General features: G+C 42.4%; 1 protein-coding gene across 1 annotated transcript in view; it reads left to right on the forward strand.

Moving 5' to 3' along the window:
- Positions 1-12514: 12514 nt before the first annotated feature.
- Positions 12515-21308, forward strand: part of LOC124555673 (delta(24)-sterol reductase-like) — an 80287-nt gene continuing 71493 nt past the window's right edge. The window contains exons 1-2 of the mRNA XM_047129668.1: positions 12515-12706; positions 20388-20543. Coding sequence (XP_046985624.1) covers positions 12521-12706; positions 20388-20543 — 342 coding nt within the window. The 5' untranslated portion in view covers positions 12515-12520. The remainder of the gene's footprint in view (positions 12707-20387; positions 20544-21308) is intronic.

Raw genomic sequence — 21308 nt, forward strand, 5'->3', positions numbered from 1 at the left:
CGTCACAATACGCCAGTCTGTGGTATCGTGTTGAATCTGCATGGGCAGCTATACCTGTACACGCCATCTAAACTCTGTTTGGCTCAATGCCCAGGCGTATCAAGGCCGTTATTACGGCTAGAGGTGGTTGTTCTGGGTACTGATTTCTCAGGATCTATGCACCCTAATTGCGTGAAAATGTAATCACATGTCAGTTCTAGTATAATATATTTGTCCAATGAATACCCGTTTATCATCTGCATTTCTTCTTGGTGTAGCAATTTTAATGGCCAGTAGTGGAGACTCAATCTCTTCCTCTCTCTATTAGTGTTAGTATGATGTATCTCTGCAAGCAGATGCTGCTATTCATGTATAAAAAAAATGAACTGCGTAAGTGTGATACATTTAAGCATGTAAGTAGTCCCTTTTTGGGAATGAAGAATAATCATTTGAAAAAATTATTGTGGAATAACTTTGAAAAATGTATTGTTGATGACAATAAAGTGTAAGTTAATTTGTTATCTCAGTGTTTTTCTTTGTAGAAGACCCTAATCCTTTCACTATGAACGTCATTGCAGGGTGGGAGTAGAAACACATAAGTTGTAACACCCCACCCGTCACTTAGCTGCTGGTTTTGGCGTGTGTTCACCCCAACTAATTGACTAACAGATCAACAGAGAGTGCAAAACTGCCGCAATATCGGATAACGCAAAAAAGTAATATGGCCCTGTGACTCCTGATTCAACTGCGGTGGCAGTGTTGACATTAATTTATTCAGAATTGATCAGTTTTAATTAAAAAGGGGTGAACATTGATATATCCAGCTATTGAACACCAGATGCAAATGTTGAACACAAAATTAATTAAGAAAGTGACTTGGGATTGCAACTACTTGATTGAAAACAGATGTAGTTGATAAGCACAAATTTATTTTAACTCCCGACCTTCAATTGCGTTTGCCTGGAGTAAAGCGCGATAACTCAAAAGTAATTCCTATCGACTGACCCACGCGCAATGCGAAGTGCGAGAAGAATTCTACAATACACGACCCATGAAACCCTCGTGGAAACTTTGCCGACGTGATCCAACAAATTAATCAGTGACCGGAGCGGGCGCAATATCACCGAATACAGCGTGGCGGAGCGTCGTCGTTGTGTGGGTGTCGGCCGACCTCGTGGTGCTGCAAGGCTGCGCTCGTCTATTCACTCCTAGCTATCTTGCTCAGCACATAGCTTTCTATCTCCATGCTCAATCGTTCCATTTGCTAAGTCTTAAACTGCAGAGATGTTCACTCTTTCTCAGGCAAGCTGAGTAAAGAACGCCACGTCCGCACTCTAGGCAAGCTGGGAATGGAAGAACTCTACGGAGACTTCTCACAGTCCGCTCTTCGCCTCCGTTTCCCATCCAGCAAAATCACTTACGCCAATTGCAGCGCAAGTCGCGTTAATTATGCGTCGCTTCCCAGCGCCGACCAATGCCTGCTCTGGGAAGTGAACAAATTCCCACAAAATTTCCCTTCCTCTCAACTTCTGTTATTTAGCTCCTCCCAGGCCACCCATCAAGGTTAGTGTCTGCACAAACACCATTTTTTTCGGAATTCTGACTCCCAGGAGAGTACTTCAAATTCCTCGGTCCTACGTTCCCATCGGAGCCCGGCATATTTCATTCTGTCGCTCTTCACCTGATTTACTTCAGACTCTGCAGACCATGAATTCAGCGTGAAGTTGCTATAGTCACCAACATGCATATTTTGACCTCTGTTGACCACTCCACCGTAGCTTTGCGCGGCTTTCTCGAATGTTTCCCTGAAAAAGGGACGGCGGACATTTATCAACAGGCGTACAAGTTCTCCGTCTGTTTCCCGGTACACCAGGATGGGGTTGGGGTCAACCACCCATGCTGTCACTCATCTTAAGGCGGCTGGAGACCGCGCCGCGTTACCACTTTCTCAGAGCTTGAGGCGCCCTAAGCAGCCTATTGTCGCTTCCCTTCGCCGTTCCCCAGCTGGCCATGGTCAACTCTAAATACTTCCCTGGGGTAAACTAGCGTCCAGTAAATCGACTCGTTTCCACAAAGTTTTCATGTCATGTGAATTACTTTAAAATCACCACCCGACATTAATTATTCCAATACGTCCATACTATACCCTCTGCGAGACGTATTGTGCCTTGTCAGTCATTTTGTTCGGCCCTACTGTTCGCTCAACGTGAGTTAGGTGATCTTTAATGACTTCATGTAAGGGGCATAGTTCTTGCCATCTTACAAAGTAAAGTTGTTCTTTGTAGAACCTTTTTATGTTGTTTATACATATATACACGCAATCAGTCAGTTTTTACAGTATTGTCCAAATAATTCTTTTCTTTATTCCTTGAATTCTGCCTGAATTGTATTCAGGTCTATAAGTACTATTGCATACATAGGTATTTCTTCAGAAAATTGAGTCTCCACAGATTTTATGCTTATAGAGCTTTCAGACACACATCTTGGTGTTGGATGAACACAGGCATCTATACACTGTTCTAATTAATTTATGTCTGCACTGCGTACACATGAATAGTCAATATAGTCACAATATGTAGCTCTAATAGAGGGACACCAGAAACTGTGTCTGTCTGCCGCAATCAGTAAAGCATAATGCAGGTTGTTTGAATTCAGCAGACTTGAATGTTTAATTTATATGACCACAACTTCTGATTTAACTCAAGCACTGCCTCTCTACACATATCGTCAACTGATATCCCACCCTTTAACTTTCAATGTTAATAGGAGTATGTGATGGGTTTTATTCAGTTGTCATATTACACAGGTAGACCCACTCATACCACGAATACTGCACTCTAGTACTTCAATAACTGCATTAAAGTCACTGTGAGGTGCTAGGCCTACATTCACACACTTAGATCAACTTGCAGTCAAATTGTAGTATGCAGCAGCATTTGGCTGAGACTCAAGATCTGGTATCTACCGCTGCTGTGCAGTCAAATGACACCAGGTTTGAAAGGTCACATCTTGTGGACACCGACTATTGCTGCTGTGGTTCAGGCATGAAGTTCTATATGTGCTCATCTGTAATAATAACAAAGCCCTAAGAATAGCGAAACACACAAACAAAATAATAATAATAATAATAATAATAAACCCAGTGGAGGCCCGGGAAAAGAATAGGCCTCCAGTATGTTCTGCCAGTCGTAAAAGGCGACGAAAAGAACAAACCACTAATAGGGCTAACCCCCCTTTTAGTGTGATTAGTTGGTTCAGGACAGAACTAATGAAGCTTCGGACAAGTGCTGTCATGGTCGGGGACGACGCTTGAACCCTATGCCCGTCCACAATGGTAACGACACTGCTAGCCACACGGCAAATGATTTAAATCCAAATAGAGGTGTTTTGCAGGATATGCTTCCTGCAACCACTCTAGAAGGAAAACAATGGCAGAGGATGAGATGGTCAGATGAAGTTAACCGACACCTCATGTTCTGTTATTACCAAGCAACAAACTTAGGAACCAACACAACGGGATACAGATCACAAGTATACACAACATTTATTACCAGATACCCAGAATTAAAATTTTTAACAGAACAACGACTAGCTGATCAGATCCGTGTAATAATCAAAAATAACAGGATACCCCAGTCAGAATTAGAAAACATCAAACAACAAGTACAACAAATACTGGAACAAACTAATGTGTAATCAGAAGAAGAAGAATATACAGTAATGGACTCAAACATCCCAGAGCAAACAAACAAAGAACACGCATCAATTAAACAATCAGAGGGAAACGAAACCTTAAGACAGCCACCAGAACAAGCACAAATAGAACATGAAGTGACACACATGTTAGATATAGAAGAAAAATTTCAGTTGACATATATAGAATACAAAGATACAAATATAGACGTTAGACCATTCTTGCATAGACCACCAAAAAACCCACAAGTTGAAACAACAATAACAACTATCAACACAATCATACACAACAAAATTAATGAAAATACAACTATGGAAGAGTTGCAACTACTGGTTTATGTAGGTGCACTCACTACACTAAATATACACACTAGGCAGAGATCAGAACCAACCAACACACAGAAGAAACCCACAAAACCAGCATGGCAACACAGGCTACAGATCAGAATAGAAAAACTGAGAAAAGACATCAGACAGCTACCACAACTTATAAGAAATGAAATATCAGACATAAAACGAAAAAGGTTAGGCAAAATCTCACAGCAAGAAGCGATAGAGCAATTAGATGAAAAGAAGCAGAAATTACAAGCAGTGGCCAAACGACTTAGAAGATACAAAGAAGTGAAAATAGAAGGAAACAAAACCAAACATCCAACACAAACCAAAAGAAATTTTACCAGACAATAGATAATACACACATTAAAATAGACAATCCACCAAACATAACAGACATGGAACACTTCCGGAGCAACATATGGTCAAACCCGGTACAGCATAACAGGCATGCATGGTGGCTACAAGCAGAAACAGACACATACAAGATGACACCACAAATGCCTGAAGAGATAATTTTGCAACATGAAGTGACCCAAGCAATTTATTCTACGCACAACTGGAAAGCCCCTGGAAAAGATAAAATAGGAAATTTCTGGCTAAAGAAGTTCACCTCGACACATTCACATCTAACTAAATTATTTAACAGTTACATTGCAGACCCATACACATTCCCTGATACACTTACACATGGAATAACTTATCTGAAACCTAAAGATCAAGCAGACACAACAAACCCAGCTAAATATCGCCCCATAACATGCCTACCAACAATATACAAAATATTAACTTCAGTCATTACACAGAAATTAATGACACATACAACACAGAACAAAATTATAAATGAAGAACAAAAAGGCTGTTGCAAAGGAGCACGAGGATGTAAAGAGCAGCTGATAATAGATGCAGAGGTGACATATCAAGCTAAAACTAAACAAAGGTCGCTACACTATGCATACATTGATTACCGAAAAGCTTTTGATAGTGTACCCCACTCATGGTTACTACAAATATTGGAAATATACAAAGTAGATCCTAAATTGATACAGTTCCTAAACATAGTAATGAAAAATTGGAAAACCACACTTAATATCCAAACAAATTCAAATAATATCACGTCACAACCAATACAGATTAAGCGTGGAATATACCAAGGAGACTCATTAAGTCCTTCCTGGTTCTGCCTTGCTCTGATCCCACTATCCAACATGCTAAATAATACAAATTATGGATACAATATTACAGGAACATACCCACATAAAATCACACATTTGCTATACATGGATGATCTAAAACTACTGGCAGCAACAAATCAACAACTCAACCAATTACTAAAGATAACAGAAGTATTCAGCAATGATATAAATATGGCTTTTGGAACAGACAAATGTAAGAAAAATAGCATAGTGAAGGGAAAACACACTAAACAAGAAAATTACATATTGGATAACCACAGCGACTGCATAGAAGCGATGGAAAAAACAGATGCCTATAAATATCTAGGATACAGACAAAAAATAGGAATAGATAATACAAATATTAAAGAAGAACTAAAAGAAAAATATAGACAAAGACTAACAAAAATACTGAAAACAGAATTGACTGCAAAAAAACAAGACAAAAGCTATAAATACTTGTGCTATACCAATATTGACCCACTCATTTGGAGAAGTGAAATGGAGTAACACAGACCTAGAAGCACTCAATACACTTACACGATCGCAATGCCACAAATACAGAATACATCACATACATTCAGCAACAGAAAGATTCACATTAAGCAGAAAGGAAGGAGGAAGGGGATTTATCGACATAAAAAACCTACATTATGGACAGGTAGACAATTTAAGAAAATTCTTTATAGAACGAGCAGAAACTAGCAAAATACACAAAGCATTCACTCATATAAATACATCGGCTACACCACTACGATTTCATAACCACCTCTACAACCCTTTACATCACATAACATCAATAGATACGAAGAAAGTAAATTGGAAAAAAAACACTACATGGCAAGCACCCATATCATCTAATACAGCCACACATAGATCAAGACGCATCCAACACATGGCTAAGAAAGGGCAATATATTCAGTGAGACGGAAGGATTCATGATTACAATACAGGATCAAACAATAAACACCAGATATTACAGCAAGCATATTATTAAAGATCCCAATACCACAACAGATAAATGCAGACTTAGCAAACAACAAATAGAAACAGTAGATCACATCACAAGCGGATGTACAATACTAGCAAATACAGAATACCCCAGAAGACATAACAATGTAGCAAAAATAATACATCAACAACTTGCCATACAACATAAACTAATAAAACAACACGTTCCCACATAAAAGTATGCACCACAAAATGTACTGGAGAATGATGAATACAAATTATACTGGAACAGAACCATTATAACAGATAAAACAACACCACATAACAAACCTGACATCATACTCACCAATAAAAAGAAGAAATTAACACAACTAATCGAAATATCCATACCCACTACAACAAATATACAGAAGAAAACAGGAGAAAAAATTGAAAAATACATCCAACTGGCTTAGGAAGTCAAGGACATGTGGCATCGGGATAAAGTTGACATTATACCGATTATACTATCAACTACAGGACTCATGCCACACAATATCCACCAGTACATCAACGCAATACAGCTACATCCAAATTTATATATACAAGTACAGAAATCTGTAATTATTGATACTTGTTCAATTACCCGAAAGTTCCTAGATGCAATGTAACATACACCGTACAGTTAAAAGGAAGTCACGCTTGATGAAGATCCGCATCACTTTCCATTTTTAACCAGACATAACGTCTGAGAAAGAAAAGAAATAATTATAATATTAATAATTATTATTATTATAATTCTGCTTGACGGGGCTTCATACTGGATGGACATACAGATGGTGAATGACAGTGCACATGCACTCCAACTATAAAAATTAGAGCTGTTCGATGGATGGGGGACCGTGTTTGCACGCCATTGGGGTTTTTCTTTCAGCGCCTCAAAATGTCTTTCGCTTCTTGCCACACCTTGGAATGATCTCCCACTCAACTGTGAGTGAGGGGTAAGTCTCAGTGTGGGCAGCAATTGGGGCAGCCATAGTGGTGAACTGTTTGGGGGATGTGTGAACATGCTGGATATCACTTGGATCCACATGTCTGTGCCCCTACAGTGATGCTCACTGGCAAAAGCATCAGGCTGCATGACTGAAGGCAGCACCACCTGGAGACGTGAGCAAAGAGTCACAAGCTCAGCTCGCATCCAAACATAGTAATCATAGTTCCTGTCCATACTGAAGACAGTGGAGCTGGCTACTGTGGCCAAGCGGTTCTAGGCGCTTCAGTTCGGAACCACGCTGCTGCTATGGTCGCAAGTTCGAATCCTGCCTCGGGCATGGATGTGTGTGTTGTCCTTAGGTTAGTTAGGTTTAAGTAGTTGTAAGTCTAGGAGACTGATGACCGCAGATATTAAGTTTCATAGTGCTTAGAGCCATTTGAACCAACTGAAGACAGTGGAACTGTACCAGACAGTTACCAAATGCGGGGCTGAGCCTAGTAGACACAAAAACATAGAAGAGATTTAAGAATTTAAACTAAAAACACACAGGAGAGCCAAAATAGATCGCTTTTAATTAGAAGCTCGTTACAGTTGACAAAGAAAACGGTGTACTCTGTTGTGGTGCTGCAGGAACAGAAGCTGCCGTCCAACTCACAACAGAACAGGTCCATTGGTACAACATTTTGCCATAGAAATCATGGGAAACATGCGTCCGAGTGACTGGATGGGGATTTAAACCGCTATCCTGATGAATATGCTGCTTCATCTCACTGTTTCATTTCCAGAAGAAGGGATGGACTAGCAGAATGCGTGTTAAAGCTTGCATAAATAAATTTTGGGCTTCGCAATGAAAGGAGCAATAGAATGGGAAGTTATAGTGCCATAGGAATATGTGCAAGAAATTATGAGTACAAGTGCTTTTATGTAGTACACATTCGAAACATGAAGATAGATATATTATCCGTCACAATGATCCTTAGCGAGGAGCTCCCTAACAATGTAAAGCATCTCCTTAAAAGATAAATACACTACTGGCCAATAAAATTGCTATACCAAGAAGACATGCAGATGATAAACGGGTATTCATTGGACAAATATATTATACTAGAACTGGCATGTGATTACATTTTCACGCAATTTGGGTGCATAGATCCTGAGAAATCAGTACCCAGAACAACCACCTCTGGCCGTAATAAGGCCTTGATACACCTGGGCATTGAGTCAAACAGAGCTTGGATGGCGTGTACAGGTACAGCTGCCCATGCAGCTTCAACACGATACCACAGTTCATCAAGAGTAGTGACCGGCGTATTGTGACGAGCCAGTTGCTCGGCAACCATTGACCAGACGTTTTCAGATGGTGAGAGATCTGGAGAATGTGCTGGCCAGGGCAGCAGTCGAACATTTTCTGTATCCAGAAAGGCCCGTACAGGATCTGCAACATGCGCTCGTGCATTATCCTGCTGAAATGTAGGGTTTCGCAGGGATCAAATGAATGGTAGAGTCACGGGTCGTAACACATCTGAAATGTAACGTCCACTGTCCAAAGTGCCGTCAATGCGAACAAGAGGTGACCGAGACGTGTAACCAATGGCACCCCATACCATCACGCTGGATGATACGCCAGTATGGCGCTGACGAATACACGCTTTCAATGGACGTTCACCGCGATGTCACCAAACACGGATGCGACCATCATGAAGCTGTAAACAGAACCTGGATTCATCCGAAAAAATGACGATTTGCCACTCGTGCACCCAGGTTCGTCGTTGAGTACACCATCGCGGGCGCATGGTGTGATGCAGCGTCAAGGTTCAAAAATGGCTCTGAGAACTATGGGACTCTACATCTGAGGTCATTAGTCCCCTAGAACTTAGAACTACTTAAACCAAACTATCCTAAGGACATCACACACATCTATGCCCGAGGCAGGATTCGAAACTGCGACCGTAGCGGTCGCGCGGTTCCGGACTGAAGCACCTAGAACCGCTCGGCCGGCGCAGCGTCAGGGGTAACCGCCACCATTGTCACCGAGCTGATAGACCATGCTGCTGCAAACGTTGCCGAACTGTTCGTGCAGGTGGTTGTTGTCTTGCAAATGTCCCCATCTGTTGACTCAGGGATCGAGACGTGGCTGCACGATCTGTTACAGCCATGCGGATAAGATCTCGACTGTTAGTGATACGTGGCTGTTGTGATCCAGCACGGCGTACCGTATTACCCTCCTGAATCCACCGATTCCATATTCTGCTAACACTCATTGGATCTCGACCAACGCGACCAGCAATGTCGCGATACGATAAACCGCAATCGCGATAGGCTACAATCCGACCTTTATCAAAGTCGGAAACGTGATGGTACGCATTTCTCCTCCTTACACGAAGCATCACAACAACGTTTCACCAGGCAACGCCGGTCAACTGCTGTTTGTGTATGAGAATTCGGATTTAAACTTTCCTCACGTCAGGACGTTGTAGGTGTCGCCACCGGCGCCAACCTTGTGTGAATGCTCTGAAAAGCTCATCATCATTTGTATATCACAGCATCTTCTTCCTGTCGGTTAAATTTCGCGTCTGTAGCACGTCATCTTCGTGGTGTAGCAATTTTAATGGCCAGTAGTGTACATAACACATATTTTTTTAAAAAAGCGAAATTCTGATGTCCCTTCCACAAATCCTAAGTAAAATGTCGTCCAATAAATGGGATCAGTCAAAAACCTAAAACATATTTAATTTAATATTACACTTGTAACATACACTTTAATTTGTGTATACTGAGGCGTATAAAGGAATTTTACAATATTCACTTCCACAGAGTGCACTACTGCACTGAATATGTGCAGATGCTAAATTTAATGTAACACTCAAGTTGTTGTTGCTGTTGTGTTCTTCAGTTCAAAGACTGGTCTTATGCAACTCTCCACGCTACTCTATCCTGCGAAAACCTCTTCGTCTCAGAATAGCTGCTACAACCTACGTTTTAAGCCTGTTCGTTGTATTCATCTCTTAGTCTGTCTGTACACTTTTTATCCTCCACACCCCCCACATCTCCACATCTCTCCAATACTAAATTGGTGGTCCCTTGATGTCTCAGAATGTGTCATATCAACCGATCCCTTCTTTTAATCAAATTTTATCACAAATTCATTTTCTCCTGAATCCTATTCTTTACCTTCTCATTGGTTATACGATGTACTCATTTAACCTTCGACATTCTACTGTAGCACCACATTTTGAAAGCTTCTATTCTCTTCTTGTTTAAACCGTTTATCGTCCATGTCTTACTGCATACAAGGGTACACTCTGGACAAAAACCGTCAGAAAATACTTCCTACCACTTCAGTCTATATTCGATATTAACAAATTTCTCTTCTTCAGAAACGCTTTTCTTGTCATTGCTAGTCTACATTTTATATCTTCTCTGCTTCGGCCATCATGTTATAGCAAAACTCATCTCCTAGCTTTAGTGTCTTGTTTCCTAATCTAATTCTCTTAGCATCACCAGATTTAATTTGACTTCATTCCATTACCCTTGTTTTCCTCTCGTTAATGGTCACCTTATATCCTCCTTCTAAGATACTGCCCATTCTGTTCAACTGCTCTTCCAAGTCCTTTGCTGTGTCATCGGCAGACCTAGAAGTTTATATTTCTTCTGCCTGAATTTTGATTCCTTCTCGAATTTTTTTTGGTTTCCTTTACTGCTTGCTCAGTGTACAAACTGAAAAACATCGAGGATGGGCTACAACCTTGTCTCCCCTCCTTTTCTACCACTGCTTCCTTCTCATGCCCCCAACGACCCCGCCGCCCGTCCCGCCCCCTCCCCACTCTTGTAACTGCTCTCTGGTTTATGTATAAGTTGTAAATTACTTTTAGCTCCCTGTGTTTTACACTTGTTACTTTCAGAATTTCGAAGAGTCCAATCAACATTGTCAAGATTTCTCAAACTTTGCAGAGGCTATAAACATAGATTCGCCTTTCCTTAAATTATCCTCTAAGATAAGTCTTAAGGTCAGTATTGCTTTGGGTGTACCTATATTTCTCCGGAATCCAAACTAGTCTTCCCTAAGGTCGGCTTGTACCAGTTTTTCAATTCTTTTGTAAATAATTCGTCTTAGTATTTTGTAACCATAAATTATTAAACTGATAGTTCGGTAATATTCGCAGCTGTCAGCACCTGCCTTCTATGGAAACGGAATCATTACATTTTTATTGAAGTCTGAGGGTGTTTAGCCTGTCTCATACATTTTGCCTACCAGGTGGAATAGTTTTGTCATGGCTGGTTCTCCCAAGGATGGGCCTTGTTCCAACTTTAGGCTTTCAGTGCTCTGTCAAATTCTTCTTGCAGTATCCTAACTCCTGCCTGTTTTCGTCTGCGTTCTCTTCCCTTTCTCTAAATGATACGCATTTACGTTATCTGTTATTATTAATTATATGTACATCATCTTGTTCTTAGTGGAACCAATTGATGCATACGAGGCATATCCAGAAATTAAGAGTATTCAGTTGCCAGTAACAATAAAAACACTCAACAATCAATCAGATTATCATAAAAATTAAAAGTCAATAATTATGAGGTGTTTAAAAAATGCCGTATAGCTGTATCAAGGTGCTTTATTCGCAAGCACCGGTTTCACTTGAGTGGAGATACATCTTCAGGTTTCTGTATAAAAGTTTCTCTGTGAAAGTTTTGAAATGGTTGAAATACGGAACCACAGTGATGAAATTCAACAACAAACAATGATAATTACTCACAGTGATTATATTTCCATAATGTTGATGGACACTTGCGGAGTCCAAGCTTTGGGGAAGCTATCCATGTTAAGAGATTAAGGGTCAAGCCACGTTGGTGGGTAGTCATAATAAAACTGTGTACACCCAAAAGATGCTTGTCAAAATGTACGAAGCATGACTCCTGAATTAGCCAGCCCTTGATGAAAACGGGGGAACACTACTGTGAACGGGGACAAAATGTCTAAATATTAACTAACGTCTAGGGAAAGTACTCTAGCAAGGAACCGAAACGTGGAGAATGGTAGAGATCTGCAAAACAGCTTACCGGATAACACTCTTTTCCTTGCTTCACTTTTTTTGTCAGGCGTGCTATATACACACTGGATGGTAGAGGTTTATGCTAAAATGAAAAATATTCGAGATTCGTATAGTAAAGCAAGAGGCACTAAGAGCGTGCAGAGAAATGTCCTGCTCGCATGTGGAACGAGAATGTTCATCGTCATGTGCAGAGGACCTTCGTGACTGTAGATGTAGATGCAGGCACAAATTAGAATTGGAGGCCGACGGAACAGTCCCGGTCAAGAGCTGTTACGTAACGTCAGAGCTCATGTGTGAGTGATGCTCGTTGACTGAGATAAAAGGACCGGCTCGATTGCCGAGAGCTCATTCACGCCGCGCCTCCTACCATGACAGCATCTTTGTCACCGCTGGAGTATCTTATCGTGCATTACAGATGGGTTCTCGTGTGCTTTGTTCTGCTGCCTGTGTCTCTGGTGTACGACTTGTTCTACTACGTGAGGAGTTACATCATCTTCAAGCTGAACAGTGCTCCGCATAAGCATGGCGACAAAGTGAAACACGTACAGCGACAGGTAACTTTATAATAATCTACTTTCTCGAAAAATACATCATTACTGATACTCTTGTGGTGGTTACTGTACATGGATGTGTCGTTCGTGAATGAAAAAGCTATTTTCTGAAGACTTTATGAACTTTTCAATGTTTCTTCAATGATCTTTCATAGCATTTGACTCGAATTTGACATCTCGCATTTGATTTTCGAGAAATTACATAATGCACGAAACTAGGCAGTGGAGAGGAACTTACACCGTGTAAGAAACAAGCAGGTCTTGCACGGCGAGTAGGTGATAATTCTGCTTTCGTACAATCGAAAATGAATGATGGAAGGACGGAAGATTAAGGGTTAACGTAACGTCGACGACTAGGCCATAGAGACAGAGTACAAGTTCGGAGTGGGAAAAGATAGAGAATAACATACACCATGCACTTCCAAAGCATCCGAGGCTTCCTGGCACTCTGCTTAAGTCATTTACGGATTTGAACTGCCAACCTCCCGAATCGTGGGTTCAGAACTACTGTGCACGTGTGGGGATTTTAATGGATGTTTGTTGTCTATATGTTGTTTAATGAGTCTTTTATTATTTCCCCCACAAATAGTTGTTTGCAGTTTTTGAATGAGAACATTTTTGCCGCTGACTGTGTTTATTCGCTTGTTACTATTGCAATTTTGGCTGTAAAACAGTTTTCAAGTGTTCAGCTGCAACAATATGAGCAGCCAAAACACAATTGTCCACGGAAAACCACAAGGGAAGTACCTTGCTATGCATGATATCTGAGATACGACTGTGCCGATAATCTGGTCGCGGTAAAACTAGCTGTGATTTCTTATCTTGTTCTTCTTCACACGCACGCGAGCTTACATGTGTTATTGAGAGTCTATGTGTGTGTGTGTGTGTGTGTGTGTGTGTGTGTGTGTGTGGAAAAAAGCAACATAGTGTCAAGTACTAAGCCGAACTATCCCAACCCACCCAGGCAACAGGAGGAACCAATCCCTTGAGTTCTTTCTTTCTTTCTTCATTATGACTGCTCCCTCTAATAAATTCAGTTGCTCCTCATTTTATACCTTCGAACCCTTTATCACAGTGGTTCCCATTTTATGCCTTCGAATCCTTTATCGCAAGGGTAGTCAACCTGGTTCTCAGCGCTCAGTTGCGGGAGTTCCAATTCTCATGGTGGGCGGCAGGTAACAGGGTTTTTAGAAATATTTTCATTAGAATTTCATAAAATTTTGATATAAATATTTGCTAAGTAATTATTACTGTGTGCTTCAAATTGCTATAACTCTGCTTTATAAATTTTATAAAGTAAAATTATTTTCCTCCCTAATAAATTATCATTACTGTGGAACTGGTGGGCGGTTAGAAAATTTTTATCGCTGACAAAGATACAAAAGTGGGTGGTAAGTAAAAAAGGTTGACTACTCTGCTTTATCGGATGTGTCGTCATAGTAACAATAGTCGCACTTGTTGGATACGTTTGCCAAGGGTCAGAGGCGTGCTATTTATCATCCCAGGCAGTAATGACATAAGACTAAGCTGAATTTCTTCACAATGTACCCATGAATCTAGAAATATTTATTTGGAACAATTTGTAGGTCACTCAAAGGAGACAAATTATCATGTTTCCTATTAGCCTCATCCTCGCTTGCGCCATAATACAAGTGTGTCCCGTTACTGGAAAGAGAAAAACAGATTTGCCGTAGAATACTGTGTCTGTGAAAAGTGAATACTTTTTTGACATCACCTCCTTATCACAAAGAACACAGGTATTCTCTTATTCTTACAGTCGCTACATAAATAACAGATAAAATGCACGCAAGGCGCTGAATCAGTAATTAATCCTTATTGCCGCGGAAGACAAAACCATTACAAAAACTCATAAGAATATAAGAGCCAACAACGAAAATGAATGAGACCAACAAACGAGTAACAACAGTATACAACAAACACGCCAGTTGATGTCATGTACCAATGAAAATAGAATTGGCTCCGTGGATGACCATTACATGAAAATCAGTGGGGATGCTGTTTAACGCCAAAAAGGAAACAAAAGAGAAAGCGGAAAATTCTAATCTAAAACTACTGAACTCCGTCCGAATAGGCTCCGGAAGGCGCAGCGGTACCGACCGACTGCCGAGTCATCCTCAGCAGATAGACGTCAGCGGATGCGAATATGGTAGGGGCATGTGGTCAGCGCACCGCTCTCCCGGTTGTTATCAGTTTACGTGACTGGAGGCACTACTTCTTAGTAAAGTAGTTCCTCACATTGACCTCACAAGAGATGAGTGCACCACGCTTGCCAACAGCGCTCGACAGACCTGGACGGTCACCCATGCAAGTGATACGCCAGCCCGACAGTGCTCAACTCTGCTGATCCGACGGGAATCGGTGTTATCACAGCGGCTAGGCCGTTGACGGAAAATTCTAAAGTGAATGATAAGTACCCCTGCTCTGTAGGGAAAAAAGGAGGGAGAAAGAGAGAAAGAGAAAGAGAGAGAGAGAGAGAGGGAGAGAGAGAGAGGAGAGTCTCCGCGATGGGAAGACGAAAAGGAAACAGGGTTTAAAGTATTAATAAATGTTACAAAGTTTTAGGAAGACCTACGCAGAAGACTTTTGCCAACTATAATGTGATTCAAGAGGCGTTATTAACAGACAGAATAGGCGGGACGCTTTTAACACTTTGGATTAAAAACACTAGCTCCCAGGCTCCCAAAAAAGCGAACATAATCATGATTATGTGTAAAATTAACTAAAATGATTTTCTAGCGTATATTGAGACAACACACGGCCAGAAGAACATATTATGTTATTTTATCCATGTTGGCTCTTGTGAACTCCAGGAATTCACAAACTCTGCAGAGCCACGTTACAAGAAGTTACCAGCTCCTGACAGCCTGCTCATGTTTGATTAATCAATGTCATAACCTATATTCAGAGTACTTTACTAATGTGAACAAGCAATTTCGTTTTAGATTTTGTTTGTCGTTGCCATGCACATATTTGACTTTATACGGTGCATGTTACATGTTTTCTCTCCGTATTACAACAACATCGGTTTCCATGCATTAAAAAAATCACAGAAATAATGGCATGCCATTTTATAAAGATACCGATTTGTTATAAACTGAGTAGAAGTGTAAAATCAGGATTTGACACAAATAAAATTACAAAACGAAATTGCAAAGAAATATTTTATTTATATTGTTACATAAAATATAGAATGTAGATATCTCAGTTTCATATTGAACAAATAATGTCAGTACAGAGTCTAACTGCAGCGAGTAGCAACACAACTTGTAATGTGTGGCGCTGTTTATGTTAGTGTCTACGAGCTCCGTGTGTAGTGAATACCACTCTAACTGCCAAGGTGCCCACACTACGGTGAAGATCTAGAGAGGAGAAATCGAGCTGCAGCTTGCCTGTGAGAATATCCTGGACGTACTCTTTGTCTATGGGACACCGGTCAGCAGTCGAGCTAATCACACCGTGCGCTGAAATGAAGATACTCGTCCACTTTTATTCAGTTGTTCTCATCTGATCGGGTGAGATCATTAGCACGATGATCTCATCACAATTGATCTTAGCATAGTTCAACGTGAAAGTCTGCACGCCCACTTAAAGATATACTGTTCTAAAATGAACACAGCGTTGTCAGAATACATATCTTGCATTGATATTTGATGGATGAAAACAGATTTCACGGTCTCACTCTCGAAAACAATGTCTTTGGAATAGTCTATGAAGGGAACAGTCTTCCATTCATCCAGAGTCCGTTGTACGTTACGTGCACACAGGAAATGCAGCTTCCTGTAATCATTGGTGAGTCACACACTCTTAGCTGATGGTCTCGTATACGTTTCCATTACACCCGTCTTACGCCACTCTTCCTGTGGCTGAAGGAATGGCAGACCATAGCTGGAACATGGGCGTGGTTCTATTCCTGCGACTGTATAACAGAAAATCTCGTTCATTGACACCAATCTTCGTCCTTCACAGAACATTCAAGTTGCCTAAACAGTTATTAGAAGTTGTTGACACGGACTACGATAAACAAAGTGATACATTAGTTAGCTGCGTAGTCTGTTGACCATAATTGCAACCTGTCCCTGTGATATGGAACGAATCAGTTTTGCTCTTACAGTAAACTTTCTCAGTGAGAAACGTGGCTACATGATAACCATGTACTTTTTTACATACCTTTATTTATAATTAACTATGTTGAATCCCTCTTTCTTTCTTACACACACACACACACACACACACACACACACACACACACACACAATACTACACTCCTGGAAATTGAAATAAGAACACCATGAATTCATTGTCCCAGGAAGGGGAAACTTTATTGACACATTCCTGGGGTCAGATACATCACATGATCACACTGACAGAACCACAGGCACATAGACACAGGCAACAGAGCATGCACAATGTCGGCACTAGTACAGTGTATATCCACCTTTCGCAGCAATGCAGGCTGCTATTCTCCCATGGAGACGATCGTAGAGATGCTGGATGTAGTCCTGTGGAACGGCTTGCCATGCCGTTTCCACCTGGCGCCTCAGTTGGACCAGCGTTCGTGCTGGACGTGCAGACCGCGTGAGACGACGCTTCATCCAGTCCCAAACATGCTCAATGGGGGACAGATCCGGAGATCTTGCTGGCCAGGGTAGTTGACTTACACCTTCTAGAGCACGTTGGGTGGCACGGGATACATGCGGACGTGCATTGTCCTGTTGGAACAGCAAGTTCCCTTGCCGGTCTAGGAATGGTAGAACGATGGGTTCGATGACGGTTTGGATGTGCCGTGCACTATTCAGTGTCCCCTCGACGATCACCAGTGGTCTACGGCCAGTGTAGGAGATCGCTCCCCACACCATGATGCCGGGTGTTGGCCCTGTGTGCCTCGGTCGTATGCAGTCCTGATTGTGGCGCTCACCTGCACGGCGCCAAACACGCATACGACCATCATTGGCACCAAGGCAGAAGCGACTCTCATCGCTGAAGACGACACGTCTCCATTCGTCCCTCCATTCACGCCTGTCGCGACACCACTGGAGGCGGGCTGCACGATGTTGGGGCGTGAGCGGAAGACGGCCTAACGGTGTGCGGGACCGTAGCCCAGGTTCATGGAGACGGTTGCGAATGGTCCTCGCCGATACCCCAGGAGCAACAGTGTCCCTAATTTGCTGGGAAGTGGCGGTGCGGTCCCCTACGGCACTGCGTAGGATCCTACGGTCTTGGCGTGCATCCGTGCGTCGTTGCGGCCCGGTCCCAGGTCGACGGGCACGTGCACCTTCCGCCGACCACTGGCGACAACATCGATGTACTGTGGAGACCTCACGCCCCACGTGTTGAGCAATTCGGCGGTACGTCCACCCGGCCTCCCGCATGCCCACTATACGCCCTCGCTCAAAGTCCGTCAACTGCACATACGGTTCACGTCCACGCTGTCGCGGCATGCTACCAGTGTTAAAGACTGCGATGGAGCTCCGTATGCCACGGCAAACTGGCTGACACTGACGGCGGCGGTGCACAAATGCTGCGCAGCTAGCGCCATTCGACGGCCAACACCGCGGTTCCTGGTGTGTCCGCTGTGCCGTGCGTGTGATCATTGCTTGTACAGCCCTCTCGCAGTGTCCGGAGCAAGTATGGTGGGTCTGACACACCGGTGTCAATGTGTTCTTTTTTCCATTTCCAGGAGTGTATTACACGTTCAGAAATTCTTCTACGTTGTATGAATAGTTGTCAAGCAGATATCATTTCAGTTTGTGTTTGAAGTTAATTTTACCATCTGTTAAATAGTTTACATCACTGCATAGGTGCTCGAAGATTGCAGTGGCTCAATACCTGACTGCATTCTGTGCCACACTAAGGCTGAGTGATGTATAGTGTAGGACATTTCTCTTTCTAGATATATGCTTTTATGAGTCTTTTTTTCGTTAGTTTATAGAAGTCAACACGTACGTAGAGAAAGGAATGAATATTCTTTTATGTCTTTTCATATCAGTCCAAAAGGTTTCGAGACTAGATTTATAAGCAAACATTAAGGTGATGGCTTTAGTGCTTCGGGTGTTCTACGTAATCCCCCCACCCCCCTCTCCCACTTTATTATAATACACATAACGCTCATAAAACCGTGTGAAGCTGTCAGGAAAGTCATTCTCTGGGATGCTGTTCAGCTCGACGTAGCTTTGGCTGGAATGTCGACTATGGGATCAAAGCGTTGATCCCTTATGTGAATTTCTGCACTTAATCGTTTATGGTAGGTTCGCATTGGCAACACCTGTGATGATTTTTTCCAGAAAAGAATTGTTCGTGTTTTCCATTTCAATCAAGTCGCGGCAGGCGTCCAAGTGTCGTAGTTTTTGTTCGGGAGTCGAGGTAAGGGGGAGAAATTTTGCACATGCTTTTCTCTTCTTCAAAACATTCCGGAGAATATCTTGAGCAGTTGATTTAAAGATGTTGCTAGTTGAGAACTGTGACACAACGTTGACATACTGCAGCCGCACGTCCATTGCTTAACACCGTCTGCTCACCAATGACTGGTCGAATGCATATCTGCTGTTTACAGTCGTTAGTTCAAGCTTCGACCGTGTTTACTGCGCAGATGTCACTTTTACGCCAGGGATAAAATGAGTCTCATAAATTTTTTGACGGATGGTTTAGCCCTAAAAATGGTAATTTGTGCAGGCATATATCTCAGTAAATGGAAATTACTTCAGTCACAGAGTAAATTCGAAGTTATTGAAAGAAACTTTCAATTTTTTAACCATTTTAACTACTGTTATTAAAAAAACCAACAATGCCATCCTCTGTTGAACTGTTGAGTAGTTGTCGTGATATGTGAGGCAACGTCTGCACGGTCTTCAAACAATGTGTCATTTGCAAACCGACACCACCGCCATCTCCCAAGTCAAGTCCACCCCTGAAAGCATTTCATAATCATTTTACTCTTCATATTCATCAATTTCCTCAACATCTTCATCTTAATGACACTATCAGACAACTTATTGATACAAAATATGACTTTAAACGTTGTTATTACTAACTACAAAATCATCAATTTCTTTATAATTGTATGTATTGTATTGTATGTTAACCGGGGGCCTAGAAACGACGGAGAGGCTCCGTCCCCGCAGCAGCTACGACGACTACCGCAGTCCACTTTACACCTCCGCCGCCCCACACCGAACCCAGGGTTATTGTGCGGTTCGGCATCCGGTGGACCCACCCTCCCAGGGAACGTCACACACCAGACGAGTGTAACCCCTATGTTTGCGTGGTAGAGTAATGGTGGTGTACGCGTATGTGGAGAACTTGTTTGCGCAGCAATCGCCGACGTAGTGTAGCTGAAGCGGAATAAGGGGAACCAGCCCGCATTCGCCGAGGCAGATGGAAAACCGCCTAAAAACCATCTACAGACTGGCCGGCTCAGCGGACCTCGACACAAGTCCGCCGGGCGGATTCGTGCTGGGGATCAGGCGTTCCTTCCCGCCCGGAAAGCCGTGCGTTAGACCGCACAGCTAACCGGGCGGGCTCTTCATAATTACTTACAAAGATACAAAACTACATAAAATGAACCAGCTGAGATGGACGATTCTTTACAGAAACTTCAAAAAAGTCTAAACTGAAACGGACGCTTTGCTCTGACTTATACTTATCGAGAGACGTGTCATGCTTGTAGGTGCGGCAGTGGATTTCTGATGGGCGGCCGACACAGATGTGCACGGCACGGCCCGGCTGGCAGACCATCAGCTTCCGCAGACCCGCCTACAAGAGCCGCCTGTACTGCGTCAGCGTCAACCTCATGGATGTCGTACGCGTCGATGAAACCAAACAGGTACGTTTCTCCACTCCTTAACTCCTGTGCATCATTTTCAAAGACTGACAGCTGTTTTGCAGGGCCTACTGTGAGCATTTGTTGCTCAACGTCTCAAACCATTTCTCCATTGTGTAAAGAAGATGGAGAAGTTTACATACAATGAGATGAAAAAAGCCATGGGATATCTCCTAATATCATGTCGGTCCTCCTTTAGTTCTGCATAGTACAGCAACTCGACGTGGCAGGGATTCATTAAGTCCTTGGAGGTTACCTGCACAGATACGGAACCCTTTTTCCTCTATAGCGTCCATAATTGCGAAAGTGTTGCCGGTGCAGGATGAACTCTCGCTTATGTCACATAAACGTGCGATGGGATTCATGTCGGACGTTCTTGGTGGCCAAATCATTCGCTCGATTTGTCCAGAATGTTCTTAAAACCAAACGCGAACAATTGTGGCCTTTTGATATGGCGCATTGTCATCCATAAAAATTCCATCGTTGTTTGGGAACATGAAGTCCATGAATGGTTGAAAGTGGTCTCCAACTAGCTGAACATAACATTTTCAGTCAATGATCGTTTTAGTTCCATGTAAACACAGTCCATACCATCATACAGCCTCTACCAGCTTGCTCGGTGCCTTGTTGACAACCTGGGTACATGACTTCGTGGGATCTGTGCCACACTCTAACCGTATCATGAACTCTTGTCATCTGAAACTGGAACTTATCTGACCTGGTCACGGTTCTCCAGTCGTCTAGGGTCCGATCGGTATGGTCACGAGC

This window comes from Schistocerca americana, chromosome X (assembly GCF_021461395.2).
Source record: "Schistocerca americana isolate TAMUIC-IGC-003095 chromosome X, iqSchAmer2.1, whole genome shotgun sequence".
NCBI classification, from domain to species: Eukaryota; Metazoa; Arthropoda; class Insecta; order Orthoptera; family Acrididae; genus Schistocerca; species Schistocerca americana.